This window comes from Mytilus edulis, chromosome 3, assembly GCF_963676685.1.
Source record: "Mytilus edulis chromosome 3, xbMytEdul2.2, whole genome shotgun sequence".
In the NCBI taxonomy this organism is placed as follows: domain Eukaryota; kingdom Metazoa; phylum Mollusca; class Bivalvia; order Mytilida; family Mytilidae; genus Mytilus; species Mytilus edulis.
In genome coordinates, this window is record NC_092346.1 from 51,531,774 (window position 1) to 51,548,271 (window position 16,498).

The window sequence follows — 16,498 nt, forward strand, 5'->3', positions numbered from 1 at the left end:
ACCATTAGCTCCTCTGTAATAACTAAACATAATGTACAAACCTGATTGGTTATGTCACAGATAATAACCACACCATTAGCTTCTCTGTAATAACTAAACATAATTTTCATACCTGATTGGTTATGTCATAGATAATAACCACACCATTAGATCCTCTGTAATAACTAAACATAATGTACAAACCTGATTTGTTATATCATAGATAATAACCACACCATTAGATCCTCTGTAATAACTAAACATAATGTACAAACCTGATTTGTTATATCATGGATAATAACCACACCATTAGCTCCTCTGTAATAACTAAACATAATGTACAAACCTGATTTGTTATGTCATAGATAATAACCACACCATTAGCTCCTCTGAAATAACTAAACATAATGTTCATACCTGATTTGTTATATCATAGATAATAACCACACCATTAGCTCCTCTGTAATAACTAAACATAATGTACAAACCTGATTTGTTATGTCATAGATAATAACCACACCATTAGCTCCTCTGTAATAACTAAACATAGTGTTCATACCTGATTTGTTATGTCATAGATAATAACCACACCATTAGCTCCTCTGTAATAACTAAACATAATGTACAAACCTGATTTGTTATGTCATAGATAATAACCACACCATTAGCTCCTCTGTATTAACTAAACATAATGTACATACTTGATTTGTTATATCATAGATAATAACCACACCATTAGCTCCTCTGTAATAACTAAACATAATGTTCAAACCTGATTTGTTATGTCATAGATAATAACCACACCATTAGCTCCTCTGTAATAACTTAACAATGTTCATAAAAAAAATGTACCTGATTGGTTATATCATAGATAATAACCACACCATTAGCTCCTCTGTAATAACTAAACATAATGTACAAACCTGATTTGTTATGTCATAGATAATAACCACACCAATAGCTCCTCTGTAATAACTAAACATAATGTTCATACCTGATTTGTTATATCATAGATAATAACCAAACCATTAGCTCCTCTGTAATAACTAAACATAATGTTCATACCTGATTTGTTATGTCATAGATAATGACCACACCATTAGCTCCTCTGTAATAACTAAACATAATGTACATACCTGATTTGTTATATCATAGATAATAACCACACTATTAGATCCTCTGTAATAACTAAACATAATGTACAAACCTGATTTGTTATATCATAGATAATAACCACACTATTAGATCCTCTGTAATAACTAAACATAATGTACAAACCTGATTTGTTATGTCATAGATAATAACCACACCATTAGATCCTCTGTAATAACTAAACATAATGTTCATACCTGATTTGTTATGTCATAGATAATAACTACACCATTAGATCCTCTGTAATAACTAAACATAGTGTACATACCTGATTGGTTATATCATAGATAATAACCACACCATTAGCTCCTCTGTAATAACTAAACATAATGTACAAACCTGATTGGTTATGTCATAGATAATAACCACACCATTAGCTTCTCTGTAATAACTAAACATAATTTTCATACCTGATTGGTTATGTCATAGATAATAACCACACCATTAGATCCTCTGTAATAACTAAACATAATGTACAAACCTAATTTGTTATATCATAGATAATAACCACACCATTAGATCCTCTGTAATAACTAAACATAATGTACAAACCTGATTTGTTATATCATGGATAATAACCACACCATTAGCTCCTCTGTAATAACTAAACATAATGTACAAACCTGATTTGTTATGTCATAGATAATAACCACACCATTAGCTCCTCTGTAATAACTAAACATAATGTTCATACCTGATTTGTTATATCATAGATAATAACCACACCATTAGCTCCTCTGTAATAACTAAACATAATGTACAAACCTGATTTGTTATGTCATAGATAATAACCACACCATTAGCTTCTCTGTAATAACTAAACATAGTGTACATACCTGATTTGTTATGTCATAGATAATAACCACACCATTAGCTCCTCTGTAATAACTAAACATAATGTACAAACCTGATTTGTTATGTCATAGATAATAACCACACCATTAGCTTCTCTGTAATAACTAAACATAGTGTACATACCTGATTTGTTATGTCATAGATAATAACCACACCATTAGCTCCTCTGTAATAACTAAACATAATGTACAAACCTGATTTGTTATGTCATAGATAATAACCACACATTAGCTCCTCTGTAATAACTAAACATAATGTTCATACCTGATTTGTTATATCATAGATAATAACCACACCATTAGATCCTCTGTAATAACTAAACATAATGTACAAACCTGATTTGTTATGTCATAGATAATAACCACACCATTAGCTCCTCTGTAATAACTTAACATAATGTTCATACCTGATTTGTTATATCATAGATAATAACCACACCATTAGCTCCTCTGTAATAACTAAACATAATGTACAAACCTGATTGGTTATGTCATAGATAATAACCACACCATTAGCTCCTCTGTAATAACTAAACATAATGTACAAACCTGATTTGTTATATCATAGATAATAACCACACCATTAGCTCCTCTGTAATAACTAAACATAATGTACAAACCTGATTTGTTATGTCATAGATAATAACCACACCATTAGCTCCTCTGTAATAACTAAACATAATGTTCATACCTGATTTGTTATATCATAGATAATAACCACACCATTAGCTCCTCTGTAATAACTAAACATAATGTTCATACCTGATTTGTTATATCATAGATAATAACCACACCATTAGCTCCTCTGTAATAACTAAACATAATGTACAAACCTGATTTGTTATATCATAGATAATAACCACACCATTAGCTCCTCTGTATTAACTAAACATAATGTACATACTTGATTTGTTATATCATAGATAATAACCACACCATTAGCTCCTCTGTAATAACTAAACATAATGTACAAACCTGATTTGTTATGTCATAGATAATAACCACACCATTAGCTCCTCTGTAATAACTTAACAATGTTCATAAAAAAATGTACCTGATTGGTTATATCATAGATAATAACCACACCATTAGCTCCTCTGTAATAACTAAACATAATGTACAAACCTGATTTGTTATGTCATAGATAATAACCACACCATTAGATCCTCTGTAATAACTAAACATAATGTACAAACCTGATTTGTTATATCATAGATAATAACCACACCATTAGCTCCTCTGTAATAACTAAACATAATGTACAAACCTGATTGGTTATGTCATAGATAAAAACCACACCATTAGCTCCTCTGTAATAACTAAACATAGTGTACATACCTGATTGGTTATGTCATAGATAATAACCACACCATTAGCTCCTCTGTAATAACTTAACAATGTTCATAAAAAAATGTACCTGATTGGTTATATCATAGATAATAACCACACCATTAGCTCCTCTGTAATAACTAAACATAATGTACAAACCTGATTTGTTATGTCATAGATAATAACCACACCATTAGCTCCTCTGTATTAACTAAACATAATGTACATACCTGATTGGTTATATCATAGATAATAACCACACCATTAGCTCCTCTGTAATAACTAAACATAATGTACAAACCTGATTGGTTATGTCATAGATAATAACCACACCATTAGCTCCTCTGTAATAACTAAACATAATGTACAAACCTGATTTGTTATGTCATAGATAATAACCACACCATTAGCTCCTCTGTAATAACTAAACATAATGTTCATACCTGATTTGTTATGTCATAGATAATGACCACACCATTAGCTCCTCTGTAATAACTAAACATAATGTACATACCTGATTTGTTATATCATAGATAATAACCACACTATTAGATCCTCTGTAATAACTAAACATAATGTACAAACCTGATTTGTTATATCATAGATAATAACCACACTATTAGATCCTCTGTAATAACTAAACATAATGTACAAACCTGATTTGTTATGTCATAGATAATAACCACACCATTAGATCCTCTGTAATAACTAAACATAATGTTCATACCTGATTTGTTATGTCATAGATAATAACTACACCATTAGATCCTCTGTAATAACTAAACATAGTGTACATACCTGATTGGTTATATCATAGATAATAACCACACCATTAGCTCCTCTGTAATAACTAAACATAATGTTCATACCTGATTTGTTATATCATAGATAATAACCACACCATTAGCTCCTCTGTAATAACTAAACATAATGTTCATACCTGATTTGTTATATCATAGATAATAACCACACCATTAGCTCCTCTGTAATAACTAAACATAATGTACAAACCTGATTTGTTATATCATAGATAATAACCACACCATTAGCTCCTCTGTAATAACTTAACAATGTTCATAAAAAAATGTACCTGATTGGTTATATCATAGATAATAACCACACCATTAGCTCCTCTGTAATAACTAAACATAATGTACAAACCTGATTTGTTATGTCATAGATAATAACCACACCATTAGATCCTCTGTAATAACTAAACATAATGTACAAACCTGATTTGTTATATCATAGATAATAACCACACCATTAGCTCCTCTGTAATAACTAAACATAATGTACAAACCTGATTGGTTATGTCATAGATAAAAACCACACCATTAGCTCCTCTGTAATAACTAAACATAGTGTACATACCTGATTGGTTATGTCATAGATAATAACCACACCATTAGCTCCTCTGTAATAACTTAACAATGTTCATAAAAAAATGTACCTGATTGGTTATATCATAGATAATAACCACACCATTAGCTCCTCTGTAATAACTAAACATAATGTACAAACCTGATTGGTTATGTCATAGATAATAACCACATCATTAGCTCCTCTGTAATAACTAAACATAATGTACAAACCTGATTTGTTATGTCATAGATAATAACCACACCATTAGCTCCTCTGTATTAACTAAACATAATGTACATACCTGATTGGTTATATCATAGATAATAACCACATCATTAGCTCCTCTGTAATAACTAAACATAATGTACAAACCTGATTGGTTATGTCATAGATAATAACCACACCATTAGCTCCTCTGTAATAACTAAACATAATGTACAAACCTGATTGGTTATGTCATAGATAATAACCACATCATTAGCTCCTCTGTAATAACTAAACATAATGTACAAACCTGATTGGTTATGTCATAGATAATAACCACACCATTAGCTCCTCTGTAATAACTAAACATAATGTACAAACCTGATTGGTTATGTCATAGATAATAACCACATCATTAGCTCCTCTGTAATAACTAAACATAATGTTCATACCTGATTGGTTATGTCATAGATAATGACCACACCATTAGCTCCTCTGTAATAACTAAACATAATGTACAAACCTGATTTGTTATGTCATAGATAATAACCACACCATTAGCTCCTCTGTAATAACTAAACATAATGTACAAACCTGATTTGTTATATCATAGATAATAACCACACCATTAGCTCCTCTGTAATAACTAAACATAATGTACATACCTGATTGGTTATATCATAGATAATAACCACACCATTAGATCCTCTGTAATAACTAAACATAATGTACAAACCTGATTGGTTGTGTCATAGATAATAACCACACCATTAGCTCCTCTGTAATAACTAAACATAATGTTCATACCTGATTGGTTATATCATAGATAATAACCACACCATTAGCTCCTCTGTAATAACTAAACATAATGTTCATACCTGATTTGTTATGTCATAGATAATAACCACACCATTAGCTCCTCTGTAATAACTAAACATAATGTTCATACCTGATTGGTTATATCATAGATAATAACCACACCATTAGCTCCTCTGTAATAACTAAACATAATGTTCATACCTGATTGGTTATGTCATAGATAATGACCACACCATTAGCTCCTCTGTAATAACTAAACATAATGTTCATACCTGATTGGTTATATCATAGATAATAACCACACCATTAGTTCTTCTGTAATAACTAAACATAATGTTCATACCTGATTTGTTATGTCATAGATAATAACCACATCATTAGCTCCTCTGTAATAACTAAACATAATGTACAAACCTGATTTGTTATGTCATAGATAATAACCACACCATTAGTTCCTCTGTAATAACTAAACATAATGTACAAACCTGATTGGTTATGTCATAGATAATAACCACATCATTAGCTCCTCTGTAATAACTAAACATAATGTACAAACCTGATTTGTTATGTCATAGATAATAACCACACCATTAGCTCCTCTGTAATAACTAAACATAATGTTCATACCTGATTTGTTATGTCATAGATAATGACCACACCATTAGCTCCTCTGTAATAACTAAACATAATGTACAAACCTGATTTGTTATGTCATAGATAATAACCACACCATTAGCTTTTCTGTAATAACTAAACATAATGTTCATACCTGATTTGTTATGTCATAGATAATGACCACACCATTAGCTCCTCTGTAATAACTAAACATAATGTACAAACCTGATTGGTTATGTCATAGATAATAACCACATCATTAGCTCCTCTGTAATAACTAAACATAATGTACAAACCTGATTGGTTATGTCATAGATAATAACCACACCATTAGCTCCTCTGTAATAACTAAACATAATGTACAAACCTGATTTGTTATGTCATAGATAATAACCACATCATTAGCTCCTCTGTAATAACTAAACATAATGTTCATACCTGATTGGTTATATCATAGATAATAACCACACCATTAGCTCCTCTGTAATAACTAAACATAATGTACAAACCTGATTGGTTATGTCATAGATAATAACCACACTATTAGATCCTCTGTAATAACTAAACATAATGTTCATACCTGATTGGTTATGTCATAGATAATAACCACACCATTAGCTCCTCTGTAATAACTAAACATAATGTACAAACCTGATTTGTTATGTCATAGATAATAACCACATCATTAGCTCCTCTGTAATAACTAAACATAATGTTCATACCTGATTGGTTATATCATAGATAATAACCACACCATTAGCTCCTCTGTAATAACTAAACATAATGTACAAACCTGATTGGTTATATCATAGATAATAACCACACCATTAGCTCCTCTGTAATAACTAAACATAATGTTCATACCTGATTGGTTATGTCATAGATAATAACCACACCATTAGCTCCTCTGTAATAACTAAACATAATGTACAAACCTGATTTGTTATGTCATAGATAATAACCACATCATTAGCTCCTCTGTAATAACTAAACATAATGTTCATACCTGATTGGTTATATCATAGATAATAACCACACCATTAGCTCCTCTGTAATAACTAAACATAATGTACAAACCTGATTGGTTATATCATAGATAATAACCACACCATTAGCTCCTCTGTAATAACTAAACATAATGTACAAACCTGATTTGTTATGTCATAGATAATAACCACACCATTAGCTCCTCTGTAATAACTGGTTGTTATACTTCTAAATCTTTCAGCTCCTGCAGTGTCCCACTGTCAAAACAATTCATATAAACTTATATATTTAGTCTGAAATTTAATTCTCTTTAACTTGAATTTAAATATTTGAAGCTAAGTATTCTGTTTATGAAGTTTTTATCCTGTTAATTAATATTTTTTTGTTTGTTACTGAAAACTATTACATGTAGTAAGATTTAGATTTTCTTACTACCGTAATTAATAAATTTCAAATAATTATGATCACTGTGTTTGTATAAAGCAAGGACTAAATGAATACCTGATTTTGTTCTATCAGGCATTCTCATTCTGCTTCGTGTGAGTTGATTGTGATTACAATATTCAGACTGTTGTGGTTCAGTTATGTATATTAAAAAGATGTGGTATGATTGCAAATTAGACAAGTCTTCACAAAGGACCAAATGACACAATATTTAACAACTATAGTTCACCTTACGACCTTCAATAATGAGAAAATCCTATAAGTAAAGGTTTAAGAGCACAGAAATAAATTTGTGGAAGATTGAGACATGATAACAATAAATATCATTGTATTTGGTCTAGACTATTGTTAGTACTTACAAGCTGTAACTTAATAACTCTTCCTTCTACGTTTATGGTGCGTATTTTCTAGAATTTAATAATACAAGTAATGAATGATATAAAAGGATATTTAAAATAAATAACTATTCAATTTTTATGGTGCATATTTTCTAGAAATGAGTAATATAAAATAATAAATGATATATATTTAATATATATATACTTCAATTGATACAGTTCAACATTTGGTCAATTTCAAGATTTTTAAAACATCCATACTGAAATTTCTAAATGATCAAATATTTACAAAATATGTAACTTTGCTAGTTTTTAAGAAATAAAAGTTTACAACTGATTTTTATTACACTTTGTATAAAATCTGACAACGATGCCAATTGATATTTCATGTACATGTAAATACTTACAAAATCTACTCCAATTGTAGGCATATAATTGGCAGTATGCATGTATTGTTTTCCCTCCTGAAAAAGAAAAAAAATGTAAATAAATAGTGTACATATCTCTGTGCTACAGGCGATGACAGGAATTGGTTAATTGTAGAAAAATAAATACTCTTAACATCAAATGTGAACAGATTTGGTAATCTTCTAGGAATGAAGAGTCTCATAATAATGACATCATTCTTTAAGATATTCAGAAAGTATAATGTATTTTTGAAAATCTATAATTTGTTTAAATGTGAAATTTGTGAACTTGAAGATAAATTTTTTTTAGCAAATACATCTCCAGCTTCAATAATTGAACTGTGAAAAAAGACATGGCTTGATTTGTACTGATCTTTTGTGTTAAACCAATTCAATTGCAACTTATTTTTAGTTTGTTCTAAATTTGTGATGTTTCACCCTGTGACAGTCTGTCCCTGGTTAAGGAAGGGTGAAGTGCTCAGAAACATTTTTAACCCAGCCACATTCTATAAGTGCTTGTCCTCAGTCAAGAGACTGTAGTTCATTAGTTGTTGCACCTCAGAACTGTCATATATTTTTTTTAATTGTTTTATTATAAATTAGGGTGTAATTATAGTATCCTCAATGGAATTGTTTAAAATCTTTCATAGCTGAAGGTAGTATGGTGGCCTATAATCTTGTATCCACTTCATTTTTACTTAGGTGGATAGTTGTCGCATTGATAATCATACCACATCATTTATTTTTATAATGATCTTGATATTTCCTAGGCTTACTCACAGCAAAGCTACTCATTAAGCATGATTTTCCTACACCATCATCTCCAACGAGAACCATCTTAAACAGGAAATCACTGCAAAATAAAGAATTATATATATACATTGTATTACAGCAGCAAACAAAGACCTGGAGACTTGCAGTTGAATGGGCTTACAAGTTGACATTGTGGCATAAAACTTCATTTTGATAAAATCTTTTATTCTAAAACATTACTTATATACAGGCTTCCTTTAATGAGGGATGTAACTATGTTATTTTTATGCCCATTTATGGGCATTATGTTTTTCTGGTCTGTGCATCCGTTCGTCCTGCTTCAGGTTAAAGCTTTGGTTAAAGTTTTGGTCGAGGTAGTTTTTGTTGAAGTTGAAGTCCAATCAACTTCAAACTTAGTATACATGTTCCTTGTGATATGATCTTTCTAATTTTAATGCAAAATTAGAGTTTTTACCCCATTTTCACGGCCCACTGAACATAGAAAATGATAATGCGGATGGGGCACACTTGGGACACATTCTTGTTAATTCAGTTTTGCATTATTGATTTCTGCGGTACCTTGGAATATTATACTAACAGCATAATAGTCCCAGGTGGAACATTGTATATCTTTGTGGTTTATTGTTTTTTTAAAAGTAGTTCTATGTTTTGTGGCTATGGCGTTCTGTTGTGGAGAGTGGTCTCATTGCCAATCATACCACATCTTATTATTCACACATTATGTAGTATACTAAATAAGAATGATAAATCTGATCAATATATCAGTTTAACTTGTAAGTTATCTGTTTATATAGTTAGTTTATTTGTGTAAAGTATTTGAGTCATGTAGCTCTGTGTTTCTTTTTCTAACAAAATATTGAAATATTGAATAATTTTGAAATTTAAAAAAAACTAAATGATAAATGATTATTATCTCTCCGCTAACAAATGATAAAGGATATGAATAATATGGGGACGGAGTCCCCTATTACAGTAGAAAAATTAGTAAAAAAAATTAATAATTTCCAATGTACACTTCTAATGAACTCAAAATCGTTTACTTTTTATTTTCTAACTTTTTTCCCCCTGCATATGCGCAGAAATCTACTTCCCTTTTTCCGGTCTCATTTGTCATGAGACTTTGAGTATAATATATATTTATCGGTCAAGTAAAATATAAGATATCATTTTAAGGTGGTACCCAACACTTTCACTAAAATTAATTTGGCTCGTTTAATTTTCATAAAATTTTGACAAAGTATTTACTTTGACCCTTTAACAAAAATATAAAAAATTCAAAAAATTTGAACCAAGCGTTTTATCAGAAAAATTACACTGGTTATATAGCAGTTTCACAAACACTAATTTTGATCATTGAGAAGCTTAATATTGCCTTCACAACGCAACGTAATTAAAACGTTTAGCTGATATTACAGAGTTATCTCCCTGTAGTGTTAGGTACCACCTTAAATATTATTTTTTTTATACGAAAAAAACGGCATACCTGTCAACCTGTGACGATGAAAATGCAGGTCATGACCTGCATTGAAGAATGAAATCTCAGGTCATAACGCGTACAAACTTTTTCGAGCTGAATTTCAATATTTATGGTACATTTTCTTATAATGTATATCAAAGATACCAAAACATCAATGCATGTTCACTTTGTTAAGTCATTTTAAATCTAATAAAATATTATTTCAATAACTTTTAAAGATTTTTATAAATTGTGTAACTCAGTCTTATGTGCTTTACTTTTTGAGAAAAAATACTGCAATCATCTAACACTAGAATTTAATGTAACTCTTAAAATTGAGAATGGAAATGGGGAATGTGTCAAAGAGACAACAACCCGACCAAATAAAAAACAACAGCAGAGGGTTACCAACAGGTCTTCAATGTAGTGAGGAATTCCCGCACCCAGAGGCGTCCTTCAGCTGGCCCCTAAACAAATATATACTAGTCCAGTGATAATGAACGCCATACTAATTTCCAAATTGTACACAAGAAACTAAAATGAAAATAAGACAAGACTAACAAAGGCCAGATGCTCCTGACTTGGGACAGGCGCAAAAATGTGGCGGGGTTAAACATGTTTGTGAGATCTCAACCCTCCCCCTATACCTCTAACCAATGAAGAAAAGTGAACGCATAACAATACGCACATTAAAATTCAGTTCAAAACAAAAGCCAGAGGTTCCTGACTTGGGACAGGTGCAAATATGCGGCGGGGTTAAACATGTTTGTGAGATCTCAACCCTCCCCCTATACAGTACTACCTGTGACTTTATCTTATTAATGGTGGCCATAAAAGATATGTTCACCATGGTGGCCCTATATGTTCATCATCATACCCCCTGTTGCTTTTTTAATACACAAGGTATTAATCAAAAACTAGTCAAGGATTAAAGGGAAATCTTGAATGCATTGAAGTGTTAAAATTATGTAACTTACAGGTCATGTGTCTCAGGTAAAATATACATGTATGTGTTTGCCAAATTTGTTAACTGTGATTATGACAAGAAATTCAACAAGAGGCTGTCACAACGACAGCAAACCGGATTTATTAACATTTATTTGTGTCCTGGCTATATCACAAGAACCATTACTGATGAATGGTGAAAGTGAAAATCGTCAATATCAAATTTGACCTCCATTTTGTCATCAGTATCAACATATTAAAATTTGAAAAGCTTAGATTGAATGGTTCATGAGTAAATGCAACAACCTGAATGGAAACGCCATTTTACGATCTTTCAAGAACCATAACTCCTGAACGGTAAAAGTCAAAATCGTCATTATTGAACTTGACCTCTATTTTGTCATCAGTAACAACATATTAAAATTTCAAAAGCTTTGGTTGAATGGTTCATGAGAAAATGCACGGACACGACGGGAAAAACCATTTTTCAATCTTTCAAGAACCATAACTCCTGAACGGTAAAAGTCAAAATCGTCATTATTGAACTTGACCTCCATTTTGTCATCAGTAACAGCATATTAAAATTTCAGAAGCTTTGGTAGAACAGTTCATGCATAAATGCACGGACACGACTGGAAACTCCATTTTTCAATCTTTCAAGAACCATAACTCCTGAACGGTAAAAGTCAAATTCATCATTATTGAACTTGACCTCCATTCTTTCATTAGTAACAACATATTAAAATTTGGGAAGCTTTGGTAGAACAGTTCATGCGTAAATGCACGGACAACTCCATTTTCCAATCTTTCAAGAACCATAACTCCTGAACGGTAAAAGTCAAAATCGCCATTATTGAACTTGACCTTCGTATAGTTGTCAGTAATAACATATTAAAATTTTAAAAGCTTTGGTTGAACGGTTCATGAGTTAATGCACGGACAACATTTGATTGCCGCCCGCCCGCCCGCCCGCCCGCCCGCCGTACATCCCCAAATCAATAACCGACATTTTTGTCACAAAAATCCGGTTAAAAATGAAATGAAATAATAAAACTAGTTGAACAAACAGCTTAATAAGAAAAGAATTTGTCTCATGACTACTAGTTTTGATATTATATCTTTTATATAATTTTTAATCAATTTAAGTTATTTTTTATATGTATGAAGTCTATTTTTTGGTAAGTGAAGAATAAATGAATATCATTTTCAAATATAACTGCACACATTTACAATGCCTGCCTTTTTCTATTGAAAAGGTGTTTCTCAAATTAATTTTCTAAAATCAAAATGGTTTATTATTGTTGATAGACTGATCTGCATTCAACATTGTTTAGCATATGTTTAAGATTGTCTTTAAGACTTATGCTAAATAAAATTTAGGCAATTCATTATTTCTCTATTGAATAAAATATAAATATTAGAAATATTCATCACAACAAATTTGATAGTATTTTTATTGTCATATGATATTTTAAACATGATCCATGTTTTAGGGTTTAAGCATTATTTTTACTTTTTGTTCTTGGGTAAGAGAAAGGATTTGTATAGTCTTACTATATAAATCCTTGGGTAAGAGACAATATTATGAGAAGGTAAATGATTTTCAAATAGATTATCTCAAAGTTGTTTTGTTAATTTTACAATTACAATTCATTGACCAACAAGAGGCACAGTTTACACATTCTATCCTTTCTAGGAATTTTATATTGTCCACTATTTTCTATTTCTAAATTATGACCAATAATTCTCTACCTATTGACACAATCAAGTTTACAGTTTTTATCATAAGTTTTTATTCTTAGATTTTTCTTTAAATTCATTTTTATCAAGGACTTTAAAAGTCTTATATTAATTCATTCAAGTCCCTGCAATTATTAACTTTATCTAAAACGCCTAGGTTGAGTGAAATATTCTTTGCAAATGTATACCAAGAATATGTATCATGCCAGTCCAGCACTTTTGACAATATAATACACCGAAAAAAAATATGATTTAATTAATAGACCATAAAAGTGTCACCATCTTTAGAAGTGCACTTTTTTTTCTGGAGACAAATTTTGATAAAAATTAACCAAACTGAAGATAACATATTTGATAAGTTTCAAGACAATTTCTTTAAAATAATTTCTTTTCATAAGATTCACTTTATTCAGATATAAGAACATTTTTCATTATGATTAGCATTTTTAATGAACATTTATCAAATTTTGGTGATAACTAGGTGGGTATTTGGAAAATAAAGCTTTTCAGTGATTGTTTGTGCACGACTCTTGTTTTGAGATTTGAAAAAAAAATTAGATAAACAAAATGATAAACAAAATTAGTTTTTTCCTAAACCATATAATGATACTTGTAATTTTTCAGAATAATATTACATGTATTAGATGTTATCAAAGTTTATTGTAAAAGGATTGATATTGATCATCTTATTTTGTTAAGAAACTGACTTCCTTTCTCAATTTTATTGTTTAATTACTTTCATTTTTTTTAAATGTCATTTTTGCATGATTATTATTTATTATTAATAGTAATAATTCATTTAATAATGCAAACAAACAATTGAATACAATGTACATCATGTACATTAACCTTTTACTTAAAAAAAACAATAATTAAAAGTCTGCTTATTTCAAATGCTTGTCAATAACTTTATTTTTGGCTTTTTGCCATTTCTACTAAAGATTCTTACCAAGAAGAAATTAAAATAATAAGAAACAAAAAAGTACTGAAAAAAAAACATACAAAAATGAAAAAAAAAACAATTAAATAATTAAAAAATTAAATAAAATTAAAGACTAGAAAAATAATAATAAATTGACAGAGTAAAACAATATTTTATTCTACAATTTCAAAAAAAGGTGAAATGTCAATTTTGAAAGAAACCTTAGTTACCTGTACAGGTAAATTTTAATGAAACATACCACCTAAAAACTTCAACCCTGATTGATTTCAACAGGTAACATAATTAGATAACACATCTACCTATGTTTTATGACCCCCAATAAATGGCCAACATCTCAAGATTGAATACCCCAATAAATGTTCACCATTGGATGTTGACCATGCAAGAGGGTGGACATAACTAAGAGGATGTCACAGGCTGTACTGTACCTCTAACCAATGTAGTACAGTAAACCCATAACAATACGCACATTAAAATTCAGTTCAAGAGAAATCCGAGTCTGATGTCAGAAGATGTCTTAAATGTTTGAAACTATTGACTATGTAGCCTTTAACCACAATTCTTTTCATTTAACAAAGGAATTAAAAATATAGTAATATAGTTAAAGGAAGTATAAATGTAAAAAATAATTTTCAACTTTTTTTAAAAAATTGTATAAAGGTATAAAAATAATGAAAAGTTATTTTTCAATATGTATTTGAATTTTATATTTTTATGATTTATACTTTTTCACCCATAAAACGTAAATATAAGGAATAATTTTGAATGGTGACAAATAAGGGGAAGTAACTCTAGTTCAGTTTGTAAACCAAATTATGGTGCAATTTATTTACGACCTAAAGCTAAGGTAATTGGTGTTAATTAATAGTGTGTTTGACACCAAAGCTGTCAAGTAAAGCCATGCACTTAATGGGTCACTTAATTTATGTTTTTTTTGGGAAAAAAAAGTTTGTCTCCAGTTTTTGGTGAAAAAAATAATTTGTTTTGGACCCTGAGAAAAAAAAAATTGTTTGTTTCACCCTCAGCTGCCACTATATGTAATGCTAAAATTGAAAGAAAAAACTGGTTTTCCGTTTGTCACTAAAAAAATAGATTGTTCTTCGCCAAAGGCGAACAAAAAAGTTTGTACAGAAAAAAAAACATAGCCCCCCCCCCCGAAAATTAAATGGTTGCTGCCTTAGAATAATTGATACAGACTTCGTTCCCCATCACAGGTAATGCCTGTAAATAAATACAGATAGCTCAAAAACAGACCACACCAACCACTCCATCAAAAATTGTAAAATCAAAGACAACCTGTTTTTTTTAAATAAAGGGGGTGTTAAAATCACAGGTATATTGACAGAAACATAAATAATGTTTGAATAATCTCCCCTAAATTTTCTAAAAAATTTACTTGTATAAGTAAATTTTTCTTACAATCCCACAAAAATCCTCAAGTTTCGAGATGTAAAATCATGCCTTTAATGATTTTTCCCAGGTTTGCTCAAATTTTTTCATTAAAGTTCAATGTTTCATCTCATTAATTCATCAATGAAACTGATTGAGCAAAGATCTTGTATATTTGTGCAAGGCCTTCAAAAATTGCTCCTTTGGAGCTTGTAAATGACCAGTGTTATGAAGATGACAGACAAATGGGATTTTCATTGTCCATGAAATTACACTTAAATGATTAGTAAAGACATCTGTAAAGGGTACACAATTTAAAATTCTATTAGAGCAAAGAAATCTTAAGAATTCAAGAAAAGAAGAAAGGATGATTTTTTTACTTATACAAGTAAAAAATTCTGAATGCCTATAAAGGGACATAACTTATAGCCAATTTTTTTTTACCTATACAAGTAAATAAAATTCACTTGTATAAGTATCATACAAATTTACTTATATGTGTCAGAGACATTGTATTATATGTCTCTGTATGTGTATACCTACCCCTGACTGGTGGTTAAAATCGACATTCTGTAAACTAAAATATTATGTGTCAATCTTTACTTACTACTCTGGATTTGCCATTCTCTTAGCAGATCTTAACAATTAATGTTAAAACATCGTTAACGAGACTGATTATATTAAAAAAAAGTTAAAAATAAAAGTGACTGTTTTTCTTGGAGACCAAAACCGGAAACTAAAAATAAACTATAAAATTA

The 16,498-nt window shown here is 30.0% G+C and overlaps 1 protein-coding gene across 1 annotated transcript in view; it reads right to left on the minus strand.

Annotated features, from left to right (window-relative positions):
* LOC139516799 (ras-related protein ORAB-1-like) overlaps positions 1 to 16,478 on the minus strand; it is a 28,507-nt gene extending 12,029 nt beyond the window's left edge. Inside the window, exons 1-5 of the mRNA XM_071307108.1 lie at positions 16,348 to 16,478; positions 9,274 to 9,346; positions 8,494 to 8,550; positions 8,108 to 8,155; positions 7,466 to 7,561 (exon numbers count right to left, since the gene is read on the minus strand). Coding sequence (XP_071163209.1) covers positions 7,466 to 7,561; positions 8,108 to 8,155; positions 8,494 to 8,550; positions 9,274 to 9,346; positions 16,348 to 16,364 — 291 coding nt within the window. The 5' untranslated portion in view covers positions 16,365 to 16,478. The remainder of the gene's footprint in view (positions 1 to 7,465; positions 7,562 to 8,107; positions 8,156 to 8,493; positions 8,551 to 9,273; positions 9,347 to 16,347) is intronic.
* Positions 16,479 to 16,498: the final 20 nt, after the last annotated feature.